This window comes from Mus musculus, chromosome 9 (genome assembly GCF_000001635.26).
Source record: "Mus musculus strain C57BL/6J chromosome 9, GRCm38.p6 C57BL/6J".
In the NCBI taxonomy this organism is placed as follows: Eukaryota; Metazoa; Chordata; class Mammalia; order Rodentia; family Muridae; genus Mus; species Mus musculus.
The window spans coordinates 15,317,189-15,345,177 of NC_000075.6; the positions used below are offsets into that span (position 1 = coordinate 15,317,189).

Sequence of the window (27,989 nt, forward strand, 5' to 3'; positions counted from 1 at the left end):
CTTTAGGAAGAGTCACTTTATTCACACCCTGCAGGAAGCTCAAGGATGAGTCTTAAAGTCTTTGTAATCTCTACTGTGCCAAACAATACAAATGCAGATGAAGTAGGCTTCATCCCTGGATGGTTCAATATACAGAAATCCATAGAAGTAGATATCTCATTAGATGCTGACAGCATTTTCAGTGAAGTAGTTTAAGTGGCCCTTCTCACAAAGAGGGAAACACCACCCTTTAGTCATAAAAACCAAATAGAGAAAAAATGCCCTACATACCTGTAGGTAGCTTCTCTTTGGATACTTTGGTTTGAGGGAGTCGAGTTTTATTCCAGATCTCTCTCTGCCTCTGGTAAGATCGTTCTGTAAGTGTCTGTCTTGTCATAAATGCTTCTTGTAAACTACCTGATGTAGCTATAATATTTGAGAAAAATTATGCGTGGCTTTCATCCCAACATGAGTTGATAATGTTCTCAAGCTGATAAGGGGTTTACCTGAAGGTGCCACTGTGGGTTGGTCCACATAAGGCTCTGATACAGCTCCACAAACAGAGGTTTCCATTGAAGATGTAGGCAGAACGACACCTGCCTAGTTCCAAGAAAGTCATTTTGAGTTTGCTAGCATCTTGCTTTCCTCCCACCTCCCAGTCTCATGTTTATTTTTATTACTTTTAAAATTTAAAGTCTGGCTGTTTGGCCCAAGAACAGCCTGTTTTAGCAGTTTTGGTGAAGGCATTTACCTGAAAAAACTGTGCTTCATTGTCTTCTCTGTCTTCAAGGGTTAAGTTTGCAAGATCTGTTTCAGTGATGCTGATGTCACTATTACTCACTAGAGTGAGATCTGGTTCTTCCATTATACCATAGCCAGTATCCGTTTCCTGATTAACAGAGAAGAACTGTCCTGCATGATGCTAGGTTAGCAAAGCCTGGGGTAACTACTGGTGTCCCCCTAAAGGTGGGCTTGCAGGTCCATTTCAATTAGATTTTGGAAAGAGATGAATGCAGACTTTTCAATAAAATTTTTCCTAGTAGCTATTCCTATTTGACCTAGGAATTGCCATACCATGAATATTGCCCACAGTGATGTTCTCAACTTTTGTTGTTCACTACAAAATGATTTAGGTCACACTACCCTACCCCTGATCATTAATGCCACTGCATTCATAGGATATGTTCTTCCATAGGGACAAATAATTACATCTTTCAGCCATCCTATATATTGGGGCTGCCCTAGTAGAACGAATCTCTTATTAGGCTCAAAACAATCCCATAGGCAGGTGCAGATACAATCTCAATTAGTAGCCTTTCTACACTTAGGAGATACTGATAACTATATGCCTGCTAACCTACTTGGCACCCTCACCACATGAAGTCAGAACAATACTTGCCTATACCATACTGTGGTATTTTGTTAGGGAAAGCAATGTAGTACACATCACCCTTCTCAAATTTATTATAAATTTCAATAGCTAATTTATGAGGGGAAACGTGCTGGAAAGTGCTTGGAATAATCACAGTGTGGGCTAACATCAAAGTCACTGGATACTTCTGACATAGAAATCTTATAAGGGAGCTGGGCATGGTGGCGCACGCCTTTGATCCCAGCACTCGGGAGGCAGAAGCAGGCAGATTTCTGTGTTCGAGGCCAGCCTGGGCTACAGAGTGAGTTCCAGGACAGACAGGACTACACAGAGAAAACCTGTCTCGTAAAACCAAAAGATAATTTATGTAGCAAAATTTTTAGGTAGGGGTGAAAAGTTTGGTTGATAGCTGTTAACCTATTAATTTTATAGATGAAATACTGTTGATATGAGTAATGAGTAATTCTAGCACAGATGTGTTAACAACTTGGAAGTTATCAGACCATAGGTATTAATTATTCCTCCAATTAATTTACCTAACCCAAATCTATTAGTCCAACACAGGGGTGCTTTAAGGAAAGATTAAAAGAAATATAACCATTAGAGGCATTGCCTACCCAGTGACTAATGTTAAACTGCTGCAGTATCCTGACTGTGCAAAGGTAACATAATTACTTAGTCCTTAATTAGGGACTAGAATGAGGGTTCAATTGTCTCTTATTTTCAATGAGTGAAATTGACCTTCCAGTAAAGAGGCTGGAATAATATAAGACAAGAAGACCCCATGGAGAATTAGTCAACTAGTTTAATTATTAATAAATCAACCTAATGGTTCACAATCAAATTTTGAAAGATTTGGAATGGGGTAACCTCTGAGAGCCAAATCCTTTGAAAGATTTTAACATAGACCTACAACTCAAATGAACTTATTATTGACCCAAAAGTGTTTTTGATCAACAGACCAAGTTACCCTAGGGACAACAGCACAATCCTATTCAAGAGTTCATATCAACAATTAGGGTTTACAACCTCAATGTTGGACTTGTCAATGGTGCAGAAGCTATTAATGACTCATTTGTTCAACGATTGAAGTCCTACATGATCTGAGTTCAGACTGGAGGTTTCAGGTCGGTTTCTATTTACAATTTCTCCCAGTAAAAAGGATACGAGAAATAGAGCTACCTTATAATAAATGCTCTTAAATAAATTTATATATGTTCAATAATTTACCTGGACAAGGTAATTAGGGTGGCAGAGCCAGGAAATTGTGTAAGACTTAAAAGCTTGTTCCCAGAAGTTCAGATGCATTTTATTAATGTATTAACATTTCTAGTCCCCATTCTAATTGCTATTTTTACATTCTACTTTTAGAATGTAAAATCATAGAGTATATACAATTACGAAAAGTTCCCAACATTGTTGGGCCATTTTGGAATTCTCCAACCATCTGCAGATGCTATAAAACTTTTCATAAGGGCTGGAGAGATGACTCAGCAGTTAAGAGCACTGACTGCTCTTCTGAAGGTCCTGATTTCAAATCCCAGAAACAACATGGTGGCTCACAACCATCCATAATGAGATCGGATGCCCTCTTCTGGAGTATCTGAAGACAGCTACAATGTACTTACATATAACAATAAATAAATCTTTGGCCCAGAGAGAGCAGAGCAGAGGTCCTGAGTTCAATTCCCAGCAACCACATGATGGCTCACAACTATCTGTACAGCTACAGTGTACTCATATACATAAAATAAAAAATAAATCTTTAAAATAAACTTTTCATAAAAGAACTGATACTCCCCCTAACGACCTCAGTATCATTATTTATTATTGCCCCAACCCTGTCATTGACATTAGCCCTAAGTCTATGAATTCAATTACCCACAGTACACCCCTAATCAATTTAAATCTAGGAATTTTATTTATTCTAGCAACATCAAGCCTTTCAGTATATTTCATCTCATGATCTGGATGAGCATCAAACTCAAAATACTCCCTACCTGGAGCCCTTCGAATTATAGTCCAAACAATCTCGTAAGAAATAACAATAGCCATTATTCTACTTTCAATCCTCCTAATAAGCGGCTCATTTTTCCTATACTCATCGCCACCCAAGAACACATATGACTTATTACACCAGCCTGAGCCATAGCTATAATAAGACTTATTTCCACCTTAGCAGAAACTAACCAAGCAATTCTCATAGGAACATGAGGTGGACTTAAGCATACACAAATGTGAAAAATTATAGCATATTCACCAATTACCCACACAGGATGAATAATGGCCATCCTCATTTACAACCCCACCCTAACTTAACTTAATTATTTATATTATCCTTACAGTTCCAATATTTATTCCACTTATAGCCTTCATCCACAACAATTAACTCAATTTCATTCCTATGAAACAAAATACCAATAATTCTATTAACAACCTCTTTAATTCTGCTATCCCTAGGAGAGGCATCCCCCTCTTCTAGGCTTTCTCCCAAAATGAAGTATCATCACAGAACTTCTACAAAATAACTGCCTCATCCTAGGAACGCTAATAGCCTCAATAGCAGTGTTACATCTATTCTTTTATATATGTCTCATTTATTAAATTTTACTTACCATCTTTCCAACCAACAATAACCCCAAAATAATTACCCACCACATAAACTTCAAACACAACTTTATTTTCCCTCCCTAAAAATTATAAGTACAGTTGCCCTCCCCCTTTCATCCCAACTAATCATGTAGAAGTTTAGGATATCGAAGTCCAAGAAAACGAACAAGTTTAACTTCTGATAAGACTATATCCTACATCTACTGAATGTAAATCAATCACTTTAATTAAGCTAAGACCTTAACTAGATTGGCAGGAATCAAACCTACGAAAATGTAATTAACAGCTAAATACCCTACTTCTGGCTTCCATCTACTCCTACCTATCAGAAAGGGGGTGGGAGAAGCCTTAGTAATTTCTCTACAACTTCAAATTTGCAATTCATCATGATTATCATCTTAAGGCTTGATAAAAAGAGGGCTTAATTTCTGTGTTTAGATTTACAGTCTAATGCTTACTCAACCAACTCTAAAGATATTGGAACTCTCTATGTCCTATTCAATACCGAGCAGGAATAGTGGGACCAGCACTAAGCATCCTAATCCACGCTGGATTAGGACAGTGAGGCCCACTAATGGGTGATGACCAAATGTATAATGTCATTGTAACCACCCACACATTTGGTATAATTCTCTTCATAGTAATACCAATAATGGTTGGGGGCTTTGGAAACTGGCTTGTTTCAATACCAAATACCAAATACAGCCCCTAATACAGCATTTCCACGAATAAATACTGTAAGTTTTTGACTTCTCCCTCCCTCATTCCTTCTTTTCCCAGCATCGTTAGTAGGAGCAGGAACAGGATGAACTCTATACCCACTCCTAGCTGGTAATTTAGCCCATGCAAGAACAGCAGTAGATCTGACAATTTTCTCCTTACATTTAGCTGGTGTATCATCTATTTTAGGGGATATTAACTTTATTACTGCCATTATTATTACTATTGTTGTTATTATTGTTTTTGTTTCAAGACAGGGTTTCTCTGTGTAGCCCTGGCTGTCCTGGAACTCACTTTGTAGACCAGGCTGGCCTTGAACTCAGAAATCCGCCTGCCTCTGCCTCCCAAGTGCTGGGATTAAAGGCGTGCGACACCACTGCCCAGCTTATTACTGCCATTATTAATATAAAGCCACCACTATAACTCAATATCAAATACCACTATTTGTGAACGCTGGCATTCTTCCAGTCACAATAGTAGTGAAAACCACATGTAGTTGACTAAAGTTGGAAATAAGCAGACTCTGTACAGCCTCCTAAACCTCTGAACAAAATTTGATAGAAAATGAGTGTCTGAAGTGAGGCTTTTCATATTTGCTTAGAAGTTTTTAATGCAGAGGAATTAACTTACCCAGATTGGAATAGGGCTCCGAAATGGACAGGATTTTAATATGTGCTCTGCTTGTGCTAGCTGACATACATTTCCTACAGCTTCTGTAGTGTCAGTTTCAATGAAGTTCTGAATTGGCTTTTCATTTTGAATACTCAATGGATTAGACCCCTGAACTGAAGCCTCCTTCTCCACTCTTCCTACATGTGGGTTTATAGGTAGAACTACATTTTCATCTTCAGTGAGTCTTTGTGACATTGTAACTGCCCTTCTTGACAGCTCTTCAAATCCCAGCACTTCTTCTCTGCTTTCTAACAGTTTTACTGAGCACTCACTAGAGACAGAAGCACACGGAGTGCTGTGCTGCAGGTGTAACTGATCAAACAGAGCAGTATCAGATGAACTGCAAGCTGGAGTCAAATCCTCTGTTGAGGGCTGGAGAGAGAGACTTTTTTTCTTATTTTGTAACATTTCAGAATAGTTCTGGTTTTCCATGCGTTGGGAAGGACCTCTTGCTTCAATGCTATAAATACTGGGTAGGTCAGCATGTTGGCTTTCCTGTGAAGAGAATTCTGGTCGAAGCTGTTGAAAAGACTGTTCAGATCCTGCATTAAAAAAAAAAAATCACAAAGTCAACACTGGATAGAGAGTCACAATTTAAGTAAACTGTAAATAGGTTTTATGAACTACAGTTTTAGAAGGAAAAGTTGATATGTATAAACATACAATAAACCCAGTGGTCAGTAATTTTCACAAAAAGCATGTATTCTCTAATATTGTCTAAGTTCCATTGTTATTCCCATGAGAATTTTGAGTAACAAAAATAGAACGTGTGTGTGTGTGTGTGTGTACACATACAATGTTTAGAAAGATATGACTACAGTTAGTCAGGTGGGACAAAAGGGATTTCTGATTTGTGTGAGAGTACTGCACACATTCAAGTCAAATATATATTACATTGCTTAAATAAAGGAACAGAACCTCTGATGCAGAGAACCAGAGAGGGGACAGATGAGGAGGTGAGAGGGATAAATGCCAAAGAGATGGAGAGAATCATCACTTGATTTAGCGGTCTCACTTAGTCACACACCCTCAGTTGTTGCATGAGCCAGGTTAATATCAAGTTGGTTCAGCCTTGGGTTAGGAGAATGTGACTTGGCTGTCAGTGCTGGGAAGCAGATTGTGCCTGTGGATAATGCCTTAACATGTTTTTCAGATGAAGATTCTGAGCTCTGCTGAGAACAGAAAGAAAAAAGGCTGAAATACTGATCTTATATTACCAGTCAAATCCACCATAGTCCTTTGATATTGTATTTCTTTAATTACAGCCTCACCATTACAGTCACAGTTGTGATGATTAAAGAACTCCATTTTCAACCAAGTACCCTTCTTAGTAGCTACTGACCTAAATTTCTGAAAGACAAACTATTAACCTGTACTCCAGAATGCTGTAACTGCTGTGAGATACTGAATTCCTTGCTCTGGTTTTTATAAGCCCACTGACTGATAAGTGGGACACCTCCTTTACTGAGGAGTACAAGGAGCCACTCATGGCTGAAGGGAGCGAAGCAGTCTCTCATTCATCTACAAATTCCACCAAACCAAGATGACTGTGGTCTCCACCTTTTAATCACTCGTCCTCAACACTCACAGCACTGAACCTAATATACCTGGTAAAAGTCGCTGTCTTCTTGAGATGTCCCAGGGGATGATAAGTCAAAATCTAGATGTGGTTCTAAGGGTTTAAAGAGCTGACGATGCAAGTGTGGAAATATGTGTTCCAATTCTCGAAAGTCAAGGTCCACAGCTGGAACTTTAAGGGCAAAAAAAAAAAAAAAAGAGCTAAGTTTAACTTTAAAAACTTTAATGAAGCTCAGGAAATGAGTGCTAAGAACATGCTCATTAGTGTTAAACATTTCTAATACAGCAGGATTACTTCCATTTGCTCTCCATGCTCACAAGATGCATTCATAGTCCAATCATTACTGTTCCCCAGATAGAAAAAGGCTTCCATGGTTAATTAAGAATGGCAGGCCACATAAGACTACGTGGGAAACTGAGCTGTAAGAGCTCTGAGCTCTCACTTATCTTACTCATCACCAGTGTCCTCCTTGTTGTGGGGCCCATGTGCTGTTGTTGATGTATACTATCTTATTTAATTTCAACTTCTTTTATGAAAAAGGTAAATTAACTTCTCTATGGTCCCACAGGAGCAAATGCTCTAAATCCCACCCAAATCCCTGCCTTAGTTGTAGTGATTAAAGGTAAAGGGAGCTGTCCTTCTCTTTAGGCTCTTCAAAAAAAATCTTTTAATTAAAAAATTAAATTAATTCATTTATGCGTGTGTATGCACATGTACATGACATGGTGCATCTGCCATAGTGCTCATACGTAGGTCAGAGGTAACCTCTAGAAGTTAGTTCTCTCCTCCACCAATGTGGGTTCTGTGAACTGAACTCAGTCAGTTATGACATGGGTTGATAGCAAGTGCCTTTAATGCTGTGATGGCCAGCCCAGGGAGTGGCACTTTTAGAAGGTGTGGCCCTAGTGGAGTAGGTGTGTCACTTGCTTTCGTGGGCTTTAAGACGACCCTCATTTTAGCTACCTAGAAGCCAGTATTCTGTTAGCAGGCTTCAGATGAAGACACAGAGCTCTCAGCTCCTCCTGCACCATGCCTGCCTGGATGCTGCTATGTTCCTGCCTTGATGATAATGGACTGAACCTCTGAACCTGTAAGCCAGCCCCAATTAGATGTTGTCCTTATAAGAGTTGCCTTGGTCATGATGTCTGTTTACAGAAGTAAAACCCTAGTTAAGACAAATGCCAAGACATCTTCTCATTGGTCCCTTTATATTTTTCAGTTAGACAGTGCTCCCAGATACTCTGTCTCATAAATGCCCTCAATATTATCTTTGGAACAAATGATGTGCAGGCCATAAGAAATATGAAGCTCAAACAATACTTAAAAACTAAAAAAAGATGAAAAGCTAGAAAAAGTTATACAAATATTCTTTTAAAATAATTTTACCCTGAAAGTCTCTTTTGTCAGGTATCAAATTTGCTTCATTTACATCATTGTCCATGATCTGCTGAACATGTGTATGATCAGATGTACTTTCTTCCTCCATGGGCAACAGAGAGTTATGAGCACCTAAGGAATGCTGTTGCTGATAAATAACTGAAGGGACTGCAATACTAAGAGGATCAGTCTCTTCCTGCTTATTGGTAGATTCTTGTTCTAGATGCTCTGTCTGTTCTGAAAATGACTCTGAAATTGAATGTAATGAAAACATTTAATTAACATTTATAATACAGTAATTTAATAATGTCTGGGTACTTCATCACAAACATAATATGTCATAGCAATATATATTGCTGACATTGGTGGAACCAAGAGGGAAAATGTGCCAGAATGCACACTTGACTTTGCACAGTACTATATTCTATTCGACACTGATGCTTTTTTCTTTGTACGCGACACGTTTCTACCCCAAACCTAATCCCTTGGACACACTAAGAAGCAGTGCTTCTTCCACTACCACACTGCAGTCCAGCCAGTGCAGTTCCTTAAACATGTTCACAAAGTCTGATAGTACCTGGATCTGTGAGGCTCAAATCTGTGATTTCATAACTTAAGAAGCTTCCAGTAGAAACAGTTACTGAAGACAATGGCTCCTGAGAAATCTCTTGTGTTTCAGCCTAAAATGTAAAAGGGAAATATTAGATCATGATCATGACACATCTAGAAAAACCACAAATCATCCACATTTGCCAGTTGTCAATTCTGAGCTCAGGTCAAGTGTAGGAGCCTTCACAGTGACAAAATTCAGTACTAAAACCTTTTCATCATTGCTCAGAGATGACCACACACACACACACACACACACACACACACACACACACAGATATGTACACACCCTCATCCATCCATCCATACACCACTCTTCCTTCTCTCACCACAGACAAACCGCTTTGTAGTTTTGCTTCTCAGAACTAGAGAGATCATGCCCCAGACCAAAAGGCCTTCTGATGCTCAGATTTGGCTATTTTCATCACTGATCTATTTCAGTAGATCTCAGAGAACAGTCTTTTAAGTTTTTAATGAACTAAACAAATATAAAACCAAACTGCTAAATAAATTACACCAAATAGTACGACTAACCTCATCGTCTGGCTTTCCAAGTGGACCCAGGTTTGTACACGCTTCTTCTTTTGAGACAGCATGACTCAATACTGCATGATCCTCAACATCAGATTTCTTGACTTTAACTAAAATGTGAATTTGAGGGATCAAAGTAGGATTAGGGGCAATTAAGACAAAGTAAATTTTAGTACCAGATGGTGTCATTCTCTGCATTTGTATACCTTAGTTTTTTATTTTCCTTCTTAAAATTGCCTTACCTCAGGTCAAGGGAAAAAAAATAGCAACATTTATTGTCATCTATACTACTCACCAGGGGAATACTCATTAAGAAAAGAAGGAAGAAAGAAAGACAGAAAATGTAGTTGTCACGCTAGTCAAGGGAAAAGTTCTTTTAAAATATTTAAAATTAATTATAAAGCTGGAAGAGTCAAAAATACATATCAAAATATCAAAACTGACAATGTCCTATACTGTTGTTCCAACTATAACACAAAAAGCAGGTGCTGGAGTCAACTCCTCTCTTGTGAACCAACCCTCCAACAGAAAGTCTCTCATGGCCTATGTTATGCTTTAACTACAACTCATATACCAATATGTGTTTAAATTAAGCTAAGATAAAAAGAAATCTTTGAAAGTTAATGACTTAATAAGCAGCTTACAGTGAATAAAGTGGTATTGGAGCTTTGCTCTGAAGGCCAGCAAACAATATTACAGCTGCGTATCTAAATGTATTTATTTAAAAGCAAGAAAATAAACTTTGGATGCCACTGGTTGGTGGAATAACTGACTTAAAATTCTTCATAATATTTATGAGTTTCTTACATTAGGCCCTTCTCTACAGTGCCACAACTTTTAGAAGGTAGCTTTCCTACCACTGTATCCACAATGTGGCCTACAAAGATGCCAACTCATCATCCCTCATATACTCCCCATCATGGGACTCACTGCAGGTGACAGTTTGGCAGTAAAAAGATTTCCTAGCACTTGCAAGACAGAGGCAGAAGGGTCTCTGTGAGATCCAGGGCAGCCCAGCCCTAGCTTGCATACATCAAGAGAGCAGTTAGGTACCACAATGATCTATTACTGACAGTCACCAAAGCTACTTACCACTATTACACATAACCTAACAGTAGTCACCTTTTGTAACACTTCCACTTCCTCCATATCTTTTACCTGCTTCAGCATTGTCGTCATGGCTTTTGCTGTTCTCTTGGGCAGGTGGTTGGTGACAACCAAATGGATCATGTGCCAGTGGGCTCTCCAAGAAACTTTGTTCTCTGCTTACTGAGACCCTTAATGGGTCTCGGTCTTGATAAAACTCTGCTTTTCCTGGGTGGGGAAAAAAAACAAACCAAAAAACAAAAAAACTTAAAACCCAGCTCATTAAATTTCCAGTTGCTAAAATGGCCATTTGTTTTAAGATATATTCACTTTTAGGTGCCTGCCTGTATGAATATACACTACAAGTGGAGTGCCTTGGAGGCTGGAAGGGGCAATGGATCCTATGGAGCTAGAATGAAAATTGTTCTGTGCATGAGTCCTCTGGAAGAGCAATTAAGTGCTCAACCTCTGAACCACCTCTCTCTCTAGTGCATAAATGGCCACTTTATCATGTAAAATGGTCATATAGATCATAGGTTTTAAAAATCCAGCCAGTCTTTTAGTACAGTAAATATGCAGGAACTTAGAGGAAAGCTTCTAAAATATATGATGGGGAAAAATTTGGACCAATAGAAAATATGGAACCAGCAGGGCGTGGTGGCGCATGCCTTTAATCCCAGCACTCAGGAGGCAGAGGCAGGCAGATTTCTGAGGTCGAAGCCAGCCTGGTCTACAAAGTGAGATCCAGGACAGCCAGGTCTACCCAGAGAAACCCTGTCTCGAACCCCCGCCCCCCGAAAAAAGGAACCAAATCAAAAACTAACTTTTTAGTCACTCCTATTCTGTATTCATGGAACAAAAGGATGTACCAAGGTAGAGTGTTGGAGGAGTCCCCCTACCCCCCAAAAAGACTGTTAACTCTAATCAGGCAATCAATACATTCAGAAGCAAAGAAAGAAACAGTAAAATAAAAGAATAAAGGAAAATTATCCAGAAAACAAAGACAAAAGAAATGAGCTACAAGGGAGAAAAGAAGGAAAATCAATAGAGATTAGTGTTTTCAACTTAATTATTAACCTGTGTCCCCTCTACCTGCTCTACCCATATGAAATTTCAACCAAGCTGTAGTTTGTGGATTAAAAATCACTACAAAGTTTTCACTTGTCCCTCAAACAGTTGTTATTTTGTTGGGGTAAAAGCCATTGTTACGAATGACCTCGTTTAGCAAGACACACATCTGTAATTCCAACACTTGCAAAGCTGAGATTAAGGACCACACGTTTGAGCACAGTCGGAGCTACACTGTGAGCCCCAGGACATCACGGGCTACATCACAAGACTCTGCTTCAAAGAGCCAGAAAATAAACGGCAGGAATTACTGCAGCCATCCAAGAAAAACAAAACACAAAAAACAAACCAGGACAGTCAGGATTGAGTGGGAATGGAAAGTGGGCAGTTTTAAGGGTTCAAAGAGGTAAGAAACAGTGATTTATTGGATCAGGACACCAACCCTTAAAGAGGAAGTGGAGTGGTGTGACTTTCCCTTTAGACAAAATGGCATTTTTATAACCTCAAACATGATTCAGTTAACTATAGGAATCAGTGATAAGGAATTTCCTCACAATCATTCTAAATTAGGTAAACTATTAATTTCCTTCATGGGAAAAGGCTTCCAAAGCTAGTGAAAACATTCCGATTGTCATTTCATGAAACATATGTTCTTTCCTACTAAAAGCAAGGTACTGATTCTTAGAGGACCTGTGTTTCCCCACTTTCCCATATTCTTTCAGTAAGAAACCAAGGCACTTTATTTTATGGCTTGACCCAAAGAGCTCATATTAACATTGCATTTTTACCTATTCTTATTTTTTTATCAAAAAAAAAAAAAAGCTAATTTTCTTGTAAACAAGATATGCTCTGGTAAATTCACCAAGAAAATTATCTGGTGACTCTAAAATCTAGAGGGTGTCAATAAATTCAAGATTTTCAGAGAGGAATTTTTTTTAGATGTTTGAACATAAAAGTAGTATGGTAAAAAGAATTCTGTTCTAATTGCTAGTAAAGCTAACATTTTAGGCATAATTATCCTATAAAAGATACAAGAAAAAGATCAAGGCCAGCCTGGTCTAAATAGTCAAGTTCCTGTCTAGAAACAAAACAAAAAAGCTCCATGCAGATTCAGGAAAAGACTGGTGAGAATAGATGGAAGGGAAAAGAGAATCAAGTCCCACCTTGAGGGGTTTCCAAGTATCGGACATAAAAGAAAGCACTGGGTCAGAATGTGGGACAGCAAAGACCTTGACACAGCAAACTGCCCTTCTCCATATGTTCTCACAGTGCATAGTTTCTTACAGTGCACACTGCCTTCCACATGTGAGACAATAAAGCTAGTTACAGTGTTATATTTAAGTCAAAAAGCTAAGTACTTCAGTATATTCTATTTTATCTATTATTGTGTGTATTTATATGATATGTGAGAGTGTTGGTGTTTGTGTGCCATGGCATGGCGTGTATGTAGAGGTCAGAGGACAACTTTTGGGAGTTGGTTCTCTATTTCTACCCGGGATCCAGAGACTTAACTCCAGCGGTCAGACCTGCGAACAGGAAAATGCTTTTTACTTGGTAAGCCGTCTCTCCGCCCCCAATTTTTAGTCATTTTTATGTAAACCGGTTTCTCTTTCTACAAGTGCTCAAAGACTGCCTCTTGGACACATTTTAGCATACCGAGAAAAAGTAAAAAGCTAACAAACTGGTAAGATCTATTTTTATCACCTTGTTTACCTGGCATGGAAATCCTGCCACTTGCTGGTGACTCTACTTCCTGTATAGTACTAAGCTCATGCTGGTTTAAGTCCAAGACACATTTAACTTTGGAGACAGGTGGCTTTGAGGCTCTACCACTCAGTTCTTTGGCCAGACTCTCACCTATCAAGTCAAGAAAAGGTTAAGCAAATCAAACTTTGTGACTTTTCTCCTGTCAGCTAGCTGCAGGGACAGGGTATAATCAGAAGATAACAGGGATCATCTTACCATTGTGCTCAGCATGGACATCTGCACGTGGCTGCTCACCATTAGCGCTCCCCTGACCTGCGTCTCCCCAGGTAAGGCCTTGGGTGTGAGGAAACCACCCTCCGAGCTGTTCTCTCTTCTGCATTTCCAAGTCATTCTCATCTGTGGGATTCCTTGCCTGAAAATATAGGTAGGGAAACGGGAATGTGGGTTAAGAGATCCCATGAATAAGCCATGAGATTGAAATCTCCCTTAAGTCGGAACCTCAGCTGAATGACTAATTCCATCACTATAGCAGTTTTGCCCCGTGTCTCTGTAATAGCCTACTTTATGGGCTCTACCAAGTACTTGGAAAGCACCATATATTTATCACTTTCTGTTGCTCTGTAACTACAAAGTCCCTGTAACTGTTTCCACTGTTGAACAAGCTATTTAGGGAAACCTGAACCCATATCCCCAGGTATAGCTCAGAATAAACAATCTGCTTTATGTTGACAGATGAAAACTGGGACGTACTTTTATCACTGAACGAGTAAAACTCCCAGTGCAAAGTTTGTACGTTACAGCCCCACACCAAGCACTAGATTCCTTTGCGCCTGTTAACACGTTAGACCTGAGTGCTTCCCTTTGCCTTTTTTCCCCATTACTTTCCCTTCATCACTCTAGGGTTTTAACTTCTAGGTTCAAGTACCTCCTGAACATCTAGGCGCTGCAGAATTGTTTGCACTAAGGAAGTTAAGAAGTGGCCTAAAGAAGAATAGACCCATTCTAACTAAATATGTGTCCGAGTGACGATGCCAGTTTTCTCAGCAACTCAAATGTAAGAAGTGTAGGTCTGGCTTCTATCAGATTATAACCATACCAACTATACCATTATGTCACTTAGGGAAAAACAGGACACAGATTTTGATTCATATACAAATGTTAACAGTCGTTAGAGAACAGGATCTATCACACTATAAGAAATCTATTAACCAGCCCTTTTTATAATTTTATCTGAGAACCCACTGCAACAAAATTCCTAAAGATGCATATTCTTTAATGTTTACTGTATTTTAAAAATGACTCTATAAAGTAGATATATTTGTTTCAATTTCTCAATTACTAAGTTACTCTCAATAACTAAGGAGAAAGTAGGTTTAGGATTAAAATGAAATCAGGTTTAAATATCTATTATGCTAAAGTTTTAAATTCAGAACATACCTGACTGACATTAAAGAAATTTTTCAAAGTCTCTCTGTGTCTTTGGATTTGCTGCTGTAAGGATGTCTGTCTCTGCACAAGCAATTCTTCTTGGGCTTTTTGCCTAGAGTGTAGAGTTTCTCTTTGTAGATTCAGCTGCTTCTGAAGACTCATGTTATCTTGCTGAGTTAAGACAGGTTGGGAACAGCTTAAAAGCCTGTCCTGCAATCTTGGGATCACAGCATCATTAGGAGCTGCATGCTTCTTGTCAGATAAATACAACTCACAAATGCTTTTAGATTTACTTTCTGCAAAAGGTAGTGAAATGAATGGATGCTCTATTTCCTTGGACAGAAACAAAGGAGGGAGGGAATGCTCAGAAGATTCACTTTTGTTTTGGCTCTTTTGTTTGTGTAAAAGCAGTTCTTTATGAAATACCTTTTCTAAGTCCAACTGCTCTGTCATGTTATTCTGCAGAGGCAGACGAGGCTGTGAAAAGCTCAGATACTCATCTTGGGACCCAAGCAGCTCAGTCTCGTTACTTTTAGTTGGGAAAGACTGTAAGGTCCCGTCAGAATTGGCAATGGGCAGTGCTACCTGGGATGAAAATAGAGAGGAGCTAATTTGTTTGGAAGATATCCTTTGCTCCAATTTATTTAACCTTTGCAAAAGCATTTTCTCTTGCATTTCCTGGCCAGATCTAATGGCTTCCCTTTGCATATCTAACTGCTGTTGAAGTGCCTTTAAGTCATCATGTTGAGGCTGGATAAAATGCTCAGCAGACATCTCTTCAAATTGACATGGTCTGGGAAACACCAACCCTTCTTGGGCTTTCTCAGTAGAGTGAAAAAAATTTGTTTGTGCATGAAGGTGTTCTGGATGTGCAGTCAGATTATTCTGCTGAGGTAAAGCAGTATGTGATAAACCCAATGTCCTGTCAGGCAACTCCAGCATCTCAGGATAACCTGAAGATATGGTGTCACTGTTGGTTGAACACAGTTCTTGTGCTCTTTCAGTATCAGAAACAGGGAATGAAGCAAGTGAATGTTGTGGTATCAGGGGAGAAAATGGACCAACCTGCTCTGGGAATATTTTTTCCTTCCATTCTCTTAGTGTTTCTTCATGAGCTTCTTGTCTAGAGTGGATGATGGCTTCCCTTTGTGTAGCTAATTGTTCTTGAAGGGCCTTCAAACTGTCTTGTTGAGGCGGGATGAGCTGGGATATCTTCGAAAGTCTATGCTGCAGTTCTGGTATCTGAAGATGGCTTGACTTGACTTTACTGTCACTCTCTGTTGAGAGAGGGTGCTGTGTGATACCAGAGTCAGCAGATGGCAAGGACACACACGATGGCAGTCTTAATGAGGCTTTGAAGGACGAAAAACCTGTCTGTTGAGAAGATGGATTTTCTGGAGTTAGAGGACTAGATTGAAAGCTCTCTTTTTCTGTGTCTACCCATTCTTGGTGTTCCTGCAAATTATCTTGGAGAGGGAATGTATGTTGTGAAACTCTAACTAGTCTTTCCCGAAACGCTGGAATCTTAAAATGCCTTAAGGGGTCTGTCCTATCACTTCTGACTGATACAGACCCCCGGGATGTTCCCCAGTCGGTGACTTGGGATGGAGAAGACAAGGCATCAGTCTGTTGAGAGCAGAGCCCCTTTTCTAATTCATTTTGCTTGGGAGCAAATTCCTCATTATTTTTTCTAGCACCAAGTATAAGCCTCTGAATGTGTGTCTCTTCCTGGAGTGGTGTAAAATGTTCTTGTCTTTGCAGGCTGTGCTGTGGAAAGCCATGGGTGATCAAATGACTGGAGAGAACTCTATTTTCTTCCTCAGATGAATACACGTCCTGGAGCCGCTTAGGTACTTCTGAAACTGCACGAGAAGCATCTGCATGCTGAACAACCACGGAGGAGAGTGATTCTACTGGCCCAGCCTCACTGTCTTCTGAACAGCTTTCTTTATATAAAAGTAATGTCTCTTGACCATCACGTCTAGGCGGAATCATACTCCTCTGTCTAGTCAGCTGCTCTTGAAGCAACTTTAAAGTGTTCTGGAGAGGTAGGGTCTGCTGTAGAAAACCTGAAGATCCATCCTGAGCTTTTGAGACTTCAGACTGGCTTGGGAGTAGCCCTTTCTTGTTTGCAGGTAAAGGCTGTTTCTGGATTTTTTTAGATTGTGTATCAGCCAATGTTAGTGAACTAAATGACTGCTGAGCTACCTGATGTGGCAAAGAAGACCCAGCTTGTTCAGAACGTACAATTTTTTCCAGCGTATTTTGTGTATGTGCAAACAAGACCTCCTGGGCTTCCCGCCTAGCCTGAAGGTTATCCGTCTCAACACTGGACTGCTCTTGGAGAAATTCTAAATGAGTTTGCTGTGATGAGATGGGTTGTGAAGAATCCCAAAGCCTGTCCATATTGTCTGAGGAAACAGTGGCATCACTTTTTGTTGAAGATGTCTGAAAGTTTCCTGATTCAGCTGAGGCAGAGGGTAATGAAGAAAATATATTTCCAGCTGGTGAAGGGAGGAACACTGGGAGGCCAGTCTGCTGTCCCAGTTCTTTCTGTGTGCACAAAAGCAGCTTTTCCCGAGCCTCTTGTCTTGCCTGAAGAACTTTCTTCTGTAGTTCTAACTGTTCTTGAAGAAATCTTAAGTCACCCTGCTGAGCTGTAATAGTCTCTGAGGATGACAAAGGTTGATCATGCATTTGACTGATTACAGACTGGTTTATGGTCGTAAAGGGTTTGTGAATTGTTCCAGAATGGAATTTAACTGGGAGACTAGTAAAAGGGCGTTCAGGCACCAGTGGGAGAAAAGGAGACGGTTCACTTGGCTTAGAAGATATATTTTCACTATCCTCTGATGATATCTGTTGGGAATCTAGACTTTGACAAATTATTACCCTAGGAGGTTTAGATACTTCTCTAGCATCTTGTAATGTTTGTGGCCTAACATAAGACAAAGTCCTTGAAAGTGAATGAGAATCTTTAAGGACGAACTCATAGTCTCCCTGATGTGTTTCCACCTGAGAGAACTGCCACTGACGTTCTTGTGACTCCACGGGCTGCTTACCTAACATTTCTGATACAGCCATTTTTCCTTGCCTCTGTGTAATGTGACCATGTCTTGGTACCTGAATATGACTCTGCTCTAATGCAGGGATCTGTGAGGGTTGCACAGGTTGATATTTGCTAGGACTTAGTTTCAGTCTCTGGCTTGGATCCCAAGAGTCTGAAGCAGCAGCAGGCTTGTAGGATTGCTGTGGTGGCCCTGACACAACAGAATCAGGTACCAGTGCTGAGGCTGACAGGGATGGGGATCTTTCTTTTAATACAGTTTGGTATTCGAGTAATCGTTTCCTGGCAGTTTCAACAGTCTCCTTGTGTAACCTATCAGGAACAAATAAAAAACCAAATACTATTAAATTTTAATTAAAAAAAAAACCCTCAGATTCTCAAACTTTACACATTAAACTGTATAAATAGCAATCTAAGGCTGGCCACATTTATCATGAAAAAGCACAAACATTCCCATTGCCCTTGAAGAAAACATGGCAATTTCTAAGGGAATCCCAATTAGATCCTCATATAAAACAAATAATAAATCCCAAAGATGTAGCACACTGTCTCACATAAATCATAACTTGGTCCATACCTGTTTTGTTGTAAAAGCTGATGTTGATAGTTACGAATCATCTGCCTGTGAGAGTCTTCATCAGAAATCATAGCATGTGACATTGGAGCACAGCAAACCTAAAAAAAAATTAATTTACAATTTTCTACAGTGCCAGATAAATCCAAAATATCAACACATACCTTACTACTAATAAACCTGATCACTTTTACCCTGGCACAGCACACAAACTGAAGAGGAAATATGTCAGGTTGGGTGGAACATAAAAAACATTTTCTGGCCTTTCAACGCCATCCTACCTCAGGCTGATCAGCTTGCTTTCTTTGCTCTTCCAGTTGAGCCCGGAAACAATCAGTTTCTAACCTTAACTTCTGTTGCTCAATTTGTTCAAGTAATTCCAACTGCTTCTGCTTCTGCTCTTCTATCTCCATTATCTAGGTAGTGAGAACACTATTATTCTAACTAACAATAGACTCTCAAAAGTTCATACACTGCATTAAAAAGAAACACATGCCATCACCAAAAGGACTGATTATCCATAAAATAAGTAGTCTTGAATCTGCCAGTGGTGTTGCAAGGGGGATTATGGGAAAACCAAGTGGAAAGAAGCATACAGCAGACACCTAAGGGGCAAATGAGTGTAAAGCAGAGACCAAATGCATCCTGTCACCTGAATGTTTGTAAGAAAAAACCATGGTATCAAAGAAACATAGATTAAGACATGTTGCACAGATCAAACAAAGTTGCAGCCCCAGGGCGTGCTTACCTGTTTGCGCCTTAATGACATTCGAATTCTGACTGCCTCTTCCTGAGGATGAAGCAGGACTGAACTCTGAGCCACAGCTGTGGCAGGTGGAGACACTGCCATTGCTACAAGAATCCCCAAACAAAAACAAAAGTCAGCATCAATTAATTCAGAAAGACTCCACTATATTACCCTTCTTTACTAGAAAAAAGATGTGAGGAACCAAGCAAGTTTACTTTGAGGCAGTGACAAAAGTACCTTGTTCCCTTCCAGTCCCCGCTTTGTAGTACAATGGCTTATCTTCACTGCTCAGTGGTCCAGATTCTATCGTCAGCCTATCACTGTCTGTGACTGTAAAAGAAACCACTGTTATGATAGTGTCAAACTTAAAGGGAGCAAATTAACTGGACCCTTCATTCAGATCAACCATTCTCCCTTGGTCTACACAAAGTGGACATTCAGTGAAAGCTTTGTATTCTTTTTGTTAGCCACACACATTAATCATTCAACCTAAGCCAAATATTACAAGAAAAATCAAAGACTAAAGAGAAGCTAAAGAAATGTCAATGAATCTTTACTAGAATAACTAGACTTTAGGGGTTTTAAGATACAAATCCCATCATATGAAGGTAGCTCTTTTGCACAGACACTCATTCAACCATCTATCATGGCATGTAGACAACAAGGAATAGTGTACTAAATGACAAGAGGCTTCAAGGAGGTTGGAAGTTTGAAAGGAAGACATAAACGTCATATAATCACCTCAGAAAAACTTAAGAGAATTAAAAACAGGCACTACATAAAGAAAACAAGGGCTGTACTATAAAATAAATAAGGATACTAGATTAGTGAGTCAGGTGTGATTTCTCTGAGAAAATGATCTTTAAGCATCACTGAAAGGTAAGGAAGGAGGTCAGGTGAAGGAGATGAACAGACCTATCCAAACACCAAGTATGAAGGCCCTGTGAAGGGAAAGAAAGGAAAACAAACAAAAAACCCCACAACCCCCCCCCCCCATACTTCTTGGGTTACTCAAGAAACTAGAAGACTTACAGACAAGTGGTATACTCATTTGAGAGGGAAGAATGCAGGAAGGAGAAAGAGGAGACTGCCTATTCTATTCCTGCAGGTATTTTCAAAAGAACATAATTGCAGATTCAACAAGAGCTTCCTTCTACTGGGTTTCCAACCCTGTATTCTCTCTACTTGTCTGCCTCCTGCAGCTTCTTCTACAGTTGCAATCCCTTGGGTAGTCATAGGTAAGGTCTCTTCTTATTGAATTCTTTCCTCTAAAAAGAAATGCCCATTCTCGTGGCTTTAAATATTTGACTTCTTGAATTCACTCTCTTGCTTTAAGCTATTCAACTAATTCAACAAAAACTGAGTACTTTTTATACACAAGGTGTCTTGAGAACAGAGGAATGAATAAAATGTTCAAGTTTCTCTCTCGCAAATGGGTTAGATATGAACAAAATAAGCAAAATAAAGTAAGTCTACTTATTGCCTGTTGGTAAGAGCTATAAAGAAAAAGCAGGGTGAAAGAGACTGTGAAGAGATGGGAGCATTACTAGGGTGGCAAAGTCTATTCAACTGGGCTTTCTCAGCAAGACTTCTATGCTCACTTTACTTAAAATACACCCTTCTGCCCTCCCAGTAAGTGGTTAACCATTGAGCCGTTCCTCCAGTCCATGTCTTAACTTTTGGCCTCTGTTCTTTGTTTTCTCATACATGAGTCAACTACCACCCTCCTACTCCCACCCTCGAAATCGCCTCCTGGCTGCCAGAAATGCAGGCTGAAACCAGCGCTTTGAAGCTCTACCACTGTTCTAAGCCCCAAACACAGGTATGAGCATCCATCCTTTTACCAATGTACCATCAGACAGAGTAGTGAAAAAAGCACCTTGCTCCTGCTCAAAGGACGCCGCTGTTCTCTCCTCTGTGATAATGGCTCCCGAGTCCACGCTTGGCACTTTACTCTCAATCTCAATGATGCTCGAAGTCACCTCACCTTCATCCTCAGACACAGATTTAATTGTCCAGAGAGATTTTTGACTTCTAATCTTGTTTAATAATCTTTTAAAAAGAATTCTTGAGGGGATTTGTTGGATCTTTGCTGCCAAGGGCACTAAAAAAACAAAACTAACTTCATTACATTTATGCAAATTGTGTTACATTTACACTCAGTCACTGCTATAATTATTTAGCTAAAACAAAAGCACAATTTTATTTTCAGTAAAAGGTTAGCAGTATATTCAACAATAACTTCTTAGTTTAACAACCAAGTATATATTTTTTCAACTTAAATTCAAATTTAGACCATTTCCAATAACATAATAAATATATATAAATTTCAAGTTTAAATCTCAGGAGGAGACTCTGCTTGCTTAGGTGATGGCAGATGTATAACTCCCAATTAGCTTGTGACTGCGGTTAGTGTTTAAGTCATGCACTATAAGATTTTATGTTCTGTGCTAGGGAATGACCCAAACAGTTCTTAGCAGGCTTCAGAAAACAGAACAAATTTTAAAGCCTTCAGAGTAAGGACTCTGTTTTCAAATCATTCTTGCTAAGACCTGACGTGAGCTTGTCTGTCATCATAAGGAAACCCTTTCACTCTCAAACCAGAAACAAGTATTCTTCTACAGAGATGGTACAACCTTAACTATAAACAGAACTCAAAATTCTTTACAGGAGCAAATTGTGATGAAAGCACACGATGTTTTGGTTTAATCAAAGAAAAGACTAGGAACACCAAAGAAGTAGAAAACTGGAAATTTGTATATTTTCATCCATATTCAAAGAAAAAAATCTAGCAGAATAAAAAGGTAGCAAACAGTTCAGCACATAAAAACTAATGTTCAGCACAGTGAAATTCAGATGTGCCTGTCAACACTGTCCAGGCCACTGCAACATCTGCACACAGTACCAAAAGGTACTTTGTCCTTTTTAGTCTGCATATTCAAAAGGTAACTTAACTGCACCCTACCTTAATGCTATACAGTAATTTTATCCCGTTCCTTAATTACACACACACACACACACACACACACACACACACACACACACACACAGCATATACTTAAGTAGTATTTTTTTGCCTGGTTCATTCGGTTAACTATTAGTCTGTGACCTACCCATTTTTACAACAGATTGACCATCCACCCACCCACCCATGCATTCATCCATATTTTGTGTGTGTGTGTACTAGGGATGGTATTTAGGGCACTCTACCATTGAACTACATTGCCAACTTTTATTTATAATCATTTTCAATGAGGATTTAGTTTAAGGAGGGTAATAGGAACGCCTAGCCTTTTGTTGTTGTCTTCAAGAGACAAACTACTGTTAATTCGTCCAGAGCAGCACCAAACTTTGGGATGTCCTCTTGGCTCAGCCTCCTGAAGAGATAAAACTACAGGCTGTATGGTAACACACAGCTTCCTAGCTTTAGCAACATTAAGCTAGATCCTAACATAGATCAACAGGAAATAGAAGGTTACTTTATGTAATGCTAGGCTTCAATTTTGAATAGAAAATTCCATTAAAACAATTAAAAATAGGGTGGGTAAACACTAAACCAATCCACTCTCTGTTAAGCGCAGAGTCAGTGTCTTATAGGTGAGGAGAGACTGGTGGGCTGAGCAGACAGGGAGAAGGAAGCCCTGAGTTAGTGCCATAAAGAGCTAGTTCCACCATGTAGGGTGCCTGTGATGAGATGTAAACCTGAGTAGCATGACATAAAGGAAATATAGGTAGAAAAGAGGAAAATGAGCTCAGCTCAATGGTGTGGGGTGGTCTCTAAGGAGATACAGAAGTGAAAGAGCAAAGTGTGTAGTCTGCTTTAGGTAATCAATTACCATCACTCAATTACATTCATCCATTCATTCATTCATAGGGGAAGGGAATGTGAAGGTCAGAGGACAACTTGCAGGAGTAGGTTCCCTCCTTCCACAATGGGGTCCCAGGAAATCAAAGTAGGTTGTTTGGCTAGGAGACAAGTGCCTTTACCCACCAAACCATCTTGCTGGACCCATCAATCACCTAAGTTAGGAAGTGAAGGTTCCAGTAGGCAAGAGATGACTAAGTTTAGTGCTGGATATGGGTGTTAAGCACTTGTGGGACAGTCAAGTAAGAAAGTTCAACGCTGAAGGTAGGGGGTGAAGGGTAGAAGATCAAAGTTTGTATTCCTCATCATGATACATTAAGTACCCAGCAGTAATGGAACACAATAGAATTTCTAATGATCTGTCTGGTCAACTCTAAAGATTGCTTAGCTTTCAAATAACTTTAGAACTAAGCATCTATCTCATGTAACCTAAAGGCCATTAGATAGTGTGACATGTGATTGGCTCCCTCCAGCCAGTCTGGACCTGATCTCCAATGGCAGAAACAGACATGCAGAGTAGCAATGCTACCATTAGTAATCTTTTTTGCTCTTAAATTGAACAGGTTTCCTAAGTATTAGCTAGTGACTGAAATGCTTTTCTGTAAGTTTTAACATTCAGCTTAAAGGCTTAGGTCCCTGTTCCACTAGAATATAGTATTTCAGTATCTGGCACTTGACAGTTCTCAGTTTCACCTTGATTTTCTTGTTCCATTGAAAGGTCCAGTTCTTCATCTTGGAGCTGATCAGAGATTGTAGGCAAAGGTTCTGGCTTAAGATGTAAAATCAGGTTTCCTTTCACCTCTGAATAAAGAAATACTGAGATATGTTTCCTTCTAATATGACCGAAAAATACTTAGAAACAAACCAAAACCAAAAAAAAAAAAAAAACCAAAACCAAAACCAAAAAACCAAACCCACAAGTATTTAACTATAAAAATTTCTAAGTTGGGCTGGTGAGATGGCTCAGTGGGTAAGAGCACCCGACTGCTCTTCCGAAGGTCCGGAGTTCAAATCCCAGCAACCACATGGTGGCTCACAACCATCTATAACAAGATCTGACACCCTCTTCTGGAGTGTCTGAAGACAGCTACAGTGTACTTACATATAATAAATAAATAAATAATTTAAAAAAAAAAATTTCTAAGTTTAAAGCATGAGGGTCCTTTTTATACAATAGCTCATTTAAAAATAAACACTGCTTATCAATACAAATGTTATTCCCCACAAAAACATTTAAAAGCACTGGTGACAGTCCCTTACTCCTATCTGCATTGTACATATCTTCAAAGGCAAACTCCAGCTCTCGCTGCCTGTCTTCCTTCATCTCACTCCGTCGGTATGGCAACTCCAGCATCTGTGGCGGCATCTGTGCCACGGTCTGCCTCCTACGGGCCAGGTCCTCTTTCTGCAGCTGTTTGAGTTCTTCCATCAATCGCTCCTGGTTCTTCAACAGAATAAACAGATTAATGACTGCAGAGTCAAACTTCAGATAGTTCTATTAACTGGCGAGGGGAAAACGTGAAGAATCTGGCCTAAAACTACCCCCTCTCCCATTTGTTCTGACCTAAGACATACTACACTAATTTATATATCCAATAAATAGCTGGTGAGTAACATACTGTAAATAGTATGTTGACCCTAGACTAGTAATGGGACAAACCAAGTAGCAGAGGTGACACTGCTGAGACCATCAATCTGAAAGGTGTCTTCCATTACCCATTTTCTGGGGAAAGGAAAGTCATGGCATTGCTTTCTGTTTCAGTGCCAGGGCCCCTACAAGGTGCTGTAGTTCAGCTCTCGCGGTCTCTTTCAGGTCCTAAGAGATTGTGCTTTACCTGACAATACTTTCTGTCACTCTACACTGATTCCCATGAGTAAAGGGGATTTGTGTAGAGGACAACTAACATGAAAGTTTAATCAGATTGTCTTAATAAAGTTATTTGACTTAATTTTGATAGTATGGGCAAAGAAGAGAGATCAGAGAAACTTCTTCAATTTTTGGATAAGCATTAATCATAAAGAAAATGAAGTATAGAAAAAAAAAACCCCAGAGGCTATGAAGGTAACCAGAGAACAGCATATCATTTTATTTATGGTTAGGGCAGAGGGCAAAGGGATTAGAGACAAAAATATAAAACTGGAAGAGGACAGAATCCAAATGCCAATTACAACAGGCCCTGGAAATACATTCCCCGACCAAAAGGTCTTAGGCTAAAGGCTCAGATAAGGCAATGGAATTAATAGGAAGATGCCATTGTTTTGGATCACTCGTTTGTTCTTTTGTTTTTGTTTTTGAGACAGGGTTTCTCTGTGTAGCCCTGGCTGTCCTGAAACTCATTCTGTAGACCAGACTGGCTGCCTGATATGGATGACGTTTTTATGTGAGAAATACTAGTCTAGAGAAAGAGGAGTGGCCTGCACAACTGGTTTTCAATGATAGCATACGTGCTACTTGCTATTTGAGTAAGTGCATTGCTCTGGCTCACTGAAAGCATGATATGTCACTCCATTAATATTGTTTCAATTACGGTAAATTTATGAAACTCCATACATGTTCCTATGAGCTTTATGAAGTCCTCAGGAAACAAATTATGAAACTTAGCTCAGAGGGTGAGCTAAGACAGATCAACAACACAGAGGTAAATCCAGGCAAGCCGTGGAAGCGCATTTCTGCAGCCACTCAACACTGCTGCTTTTATGAAGGATGGACTCAACTTAATCCGTTCCTCAGCTTCTGTTGTTATTTATCATAGGTTTACGTCTCACATAGGAATGATTAAAAATTCAGATACTTAATTAACTGAGTCATAATTCACTTCCATCTTATGAAAGCTAAAAATTTGACGGAGGTCACAATCTAAACTCTGCTATCTAAGTAAACGCCCTTAGGATAAGCACTAAATGTTCAACGGAGGACTTAAAAACTCTCTCCTAAGGTGCTGGGGGTTTAAAATGCACAAACATAGTCAAACATAGAAAGTAAAGAGAAACAGGCTACATGATGAACCAACCATTTTCATGCTGTGCTACGAGAATAAGCAAAGACACGCGCCTACCTTAGAGTCAACACTCTAAGAGGCCAGTAGGTGCTTTTGCTCAGAAAATGCTTAATGGATCAACTGCAGACTTACGCAAAGTCTATAATGCAATAAAAACTACTACATCAAAAAAGTGATTACTCTCCTCAGTAAAAATGTAAAACAAAGATGCATTATGAAAGCAGCTTTATCTAACCTGAGCTTAAAAGAGGATGCCAAGGGCTGGAGAGATGGCACTGACTGCTCTTCCAGAGGTCCTGAGTTCAATTCCCAGCAACCACATGGTGGCTCACAACCATCTGTGATGGGATCCGCTGCCCTCTTCTGGGGAGTCTGAAACTACAGTGTACTCATGTAACTAAAATTATAAAAATTAAAAAAAAAAATAGAAAAAAAAAAGAGGACGGTAAAGGATATTGGGCTATTTTAATGAAATTATACCAACATACTACGTGACGGTTAATGTTTTCAGCATGACAACACTTCGAATCACATGAAGGATGGGTCTTGAGTATGCCTGTGGGGAATGATCTTGCTTGTGCTGAGGTTGAGGAAACCTGCCCACTGTGGGTGGTGTCACTCCCTGGCTGGGTGCTAGACGGTATGTGAATGGAAGCTGAGCAGTTGCAGGCATTCCTGCTCTGTTCCTTACTGGTGTAATGTGACCTGTTCCTGCTTCCTTCACTTGCCCTCCATGATGAACTGTACCTAAACTGTGAGGGAAAAGAAACCCTTTCTTAAGTTACTTTTTTCAGGGCATTTTATCACAGCAACAGAAAAAGACAATGAGATACTATATTCATACTCTAGGACTCTGAAACTTACCCCGCCCCTCCCCCAGTAGTTCTACAATGCCAACCAGCCTAGCAGCAGCAGTCACAGGTCACGGGGACAGAAATTCTTACTTGGGCCAAGTGGATCTTTTTCATGGCTTGGGATCCCCGCACATGTGCCCTTTCAAACTGTTTCACTCTCTCCTGTGCCGCCTGTTTCCGTAGTCTTTCCACTCGTCTAGCTTCTTCTTCAGCAGCCAAATGAGCATCTGGCTAGCAGTCAATCAACACAATTTTAGATCTTTTTTAGGAAGTGTGAAACAAAGAAATAGCTTTAAAAAGTAATGTCATTAGTAGAAAACTTTTCCTACTTATATAAAATTAAATAGTAAAACAGGTTTTTGGGGGGAAGAGGGGTGCGATGTGGAGGGATGGATTAGAAGGGATTCAAGACAGAGTTTCTCTGTGTAGCTCTATCAGCTTCTGCCTCCCAAGTGCTGGGACTAAAGGCATGTACCACACCTGGGAGTAAAGTTTTTAATGTCTACAATTATCAAAATATCCAGCCATAAAATGATCAAATTATTAGTACAAAGTCTTATAAATACATTAAAAAACAACAGGTTTTTTTTGTCTATTCAAAGATATTACTCCATTTTTTTTTTTTTTTGGTTTTTCAAGACAAGGTTCTCTGTGCAACCATGGCTATCCGGGAATTCTCTGGTAGACCAGGCTGGCCTTGAACTCACAGAGATTCACCTGAAGCTGAGATTAAAGGTGTGCACCATCACTGCCCAGCCTTACTCCATGATTTTTAAGAAATTCCTCTAAATGGCAATGCTGATTCAACTAAAAAGGCCAGAATGATGACTAAGACATAACCCTAGCTTCCTAGAATTCATGCATACAGTGAGTATGTCACTTACCACACCTTGCCACTCTTATCTGAATATTTACTTTCAAATACATATGCTTTACTTAACATCTATTTTGTTTTAATTATGTGTATGTGCATGTGCCTTGGAAGTCCAGAAAAGGGTATGTGATTTATTAGAGCTGTAGTTAAAGCTGGTTAGAAGTTTAATGTGGGTCTAGGTACTCTATAAGAGCAGTCAATACTTAACTGCTGAGCCATGTCTGCATCACTAAAGGCAGCATTTTGAATGAAAAGCTTTGTTCTTTATAT

At 39.5% G+C, this 27,989-nt stretch overlaps 1 protein-coding gene and 2 non-coding genes across 19 annotated transcripts in view; all 3 read right to left on the reverse strand.

Annotated features, from left to right (window-relative positions):
* The window catches only part of Cep295 (centrosomal protein 295), a 40,936-nt gene that overhangs the window by 275 nt on the left and 12,672 nt on the right, over positions 1–27,989 (reverse strand). For 2 of the 17 annotated variants that reach the window (XM_017313419.2, XM_011242548.3), the window contains exons 7-27: positions 26,936–27,076; positions 24,253–24,436; positions 23,686–23,793; positions 21,007–21,231; positions 19,365–19,457; positions 19,128–19,231; positions 18,661–18,795; positions 18,383–18,480; positions 14,748–18,117; positions 13,566–13,722; positions 13,308–13,460; positions 10,608–10,763; positions 9,453–9,559; positions 8,887–8,989; positions 8,319–8,558; positions 6,961–7,103; positions 6,381–6,525; positions 5,312–5,895; positions 731–868; positions 486–579; positions 271–405 (exon numbers count right to left, since the gene is read on the reverse strand). In XM_017313419.2, the coding sequence (XP_017168908.1) occupies positions 271–405; positions 486–579; positions 731–868; positions 5,312–5,895; positions 6,381–6,525; positions 6,961–7,103; positions 8,319–8,558; positions 8,887–8,989; positions 9,453–9,559; positions 10,608–10,763; positions 13,308–13,460; positions 13,566–13,722; positions 14,748–18,117; positions 18,383–18,480; positions 18,661–18,795; positions 19,128–19,231; positions 19,365–19,457; positions 21,007–21,231; positions 23,686–23,793; positions 24,253–24,436; positions 26,936–27,076 (6,613 nt within the window). Of the gene's footprint in view, positions 1–270; positions 406–485; positions 580–730; positions 869–2,140; positions 5,896–6,380; positions 6,526–6,960; positions 7,104–8,318; positions 8,559–8,886; positions 8,990–9,452; positions 9,560–10,607; positions 10,764–13,307; positions 13,461–13,565; positions 13,723–14,747; positions 18,118–18,382; positions 18,481–18,660; positions 18,796–19,127; positions 19,232–19,364; positions 19,458–21,006; positions 21,232–23,685; positions 23,794–24,252; positions 24,437–26,226; positions 26,309–26,935; positions 27,105–27,989 lie in introns of those variants that run through there. The other 15 variants (XM_017313423.2, XM_017313420.2, XM_006510409.2 and 12 more) reach the window with 15 other exon arrangements.
* On the reverse strand, positions 9,101–9,142 carry Scarna9 (small Cajal body-specific RNA 9). Its single transcript, NR_028568.2, has one exon.
* Gm24339 lies at positions 9,276–9,351 on the reverse strand. The gene has a single exon (XR_003948473.1). It is a non-coding gene; the product is annotated as a small nucleolar RNA U2-19 (small nucleolar RNA).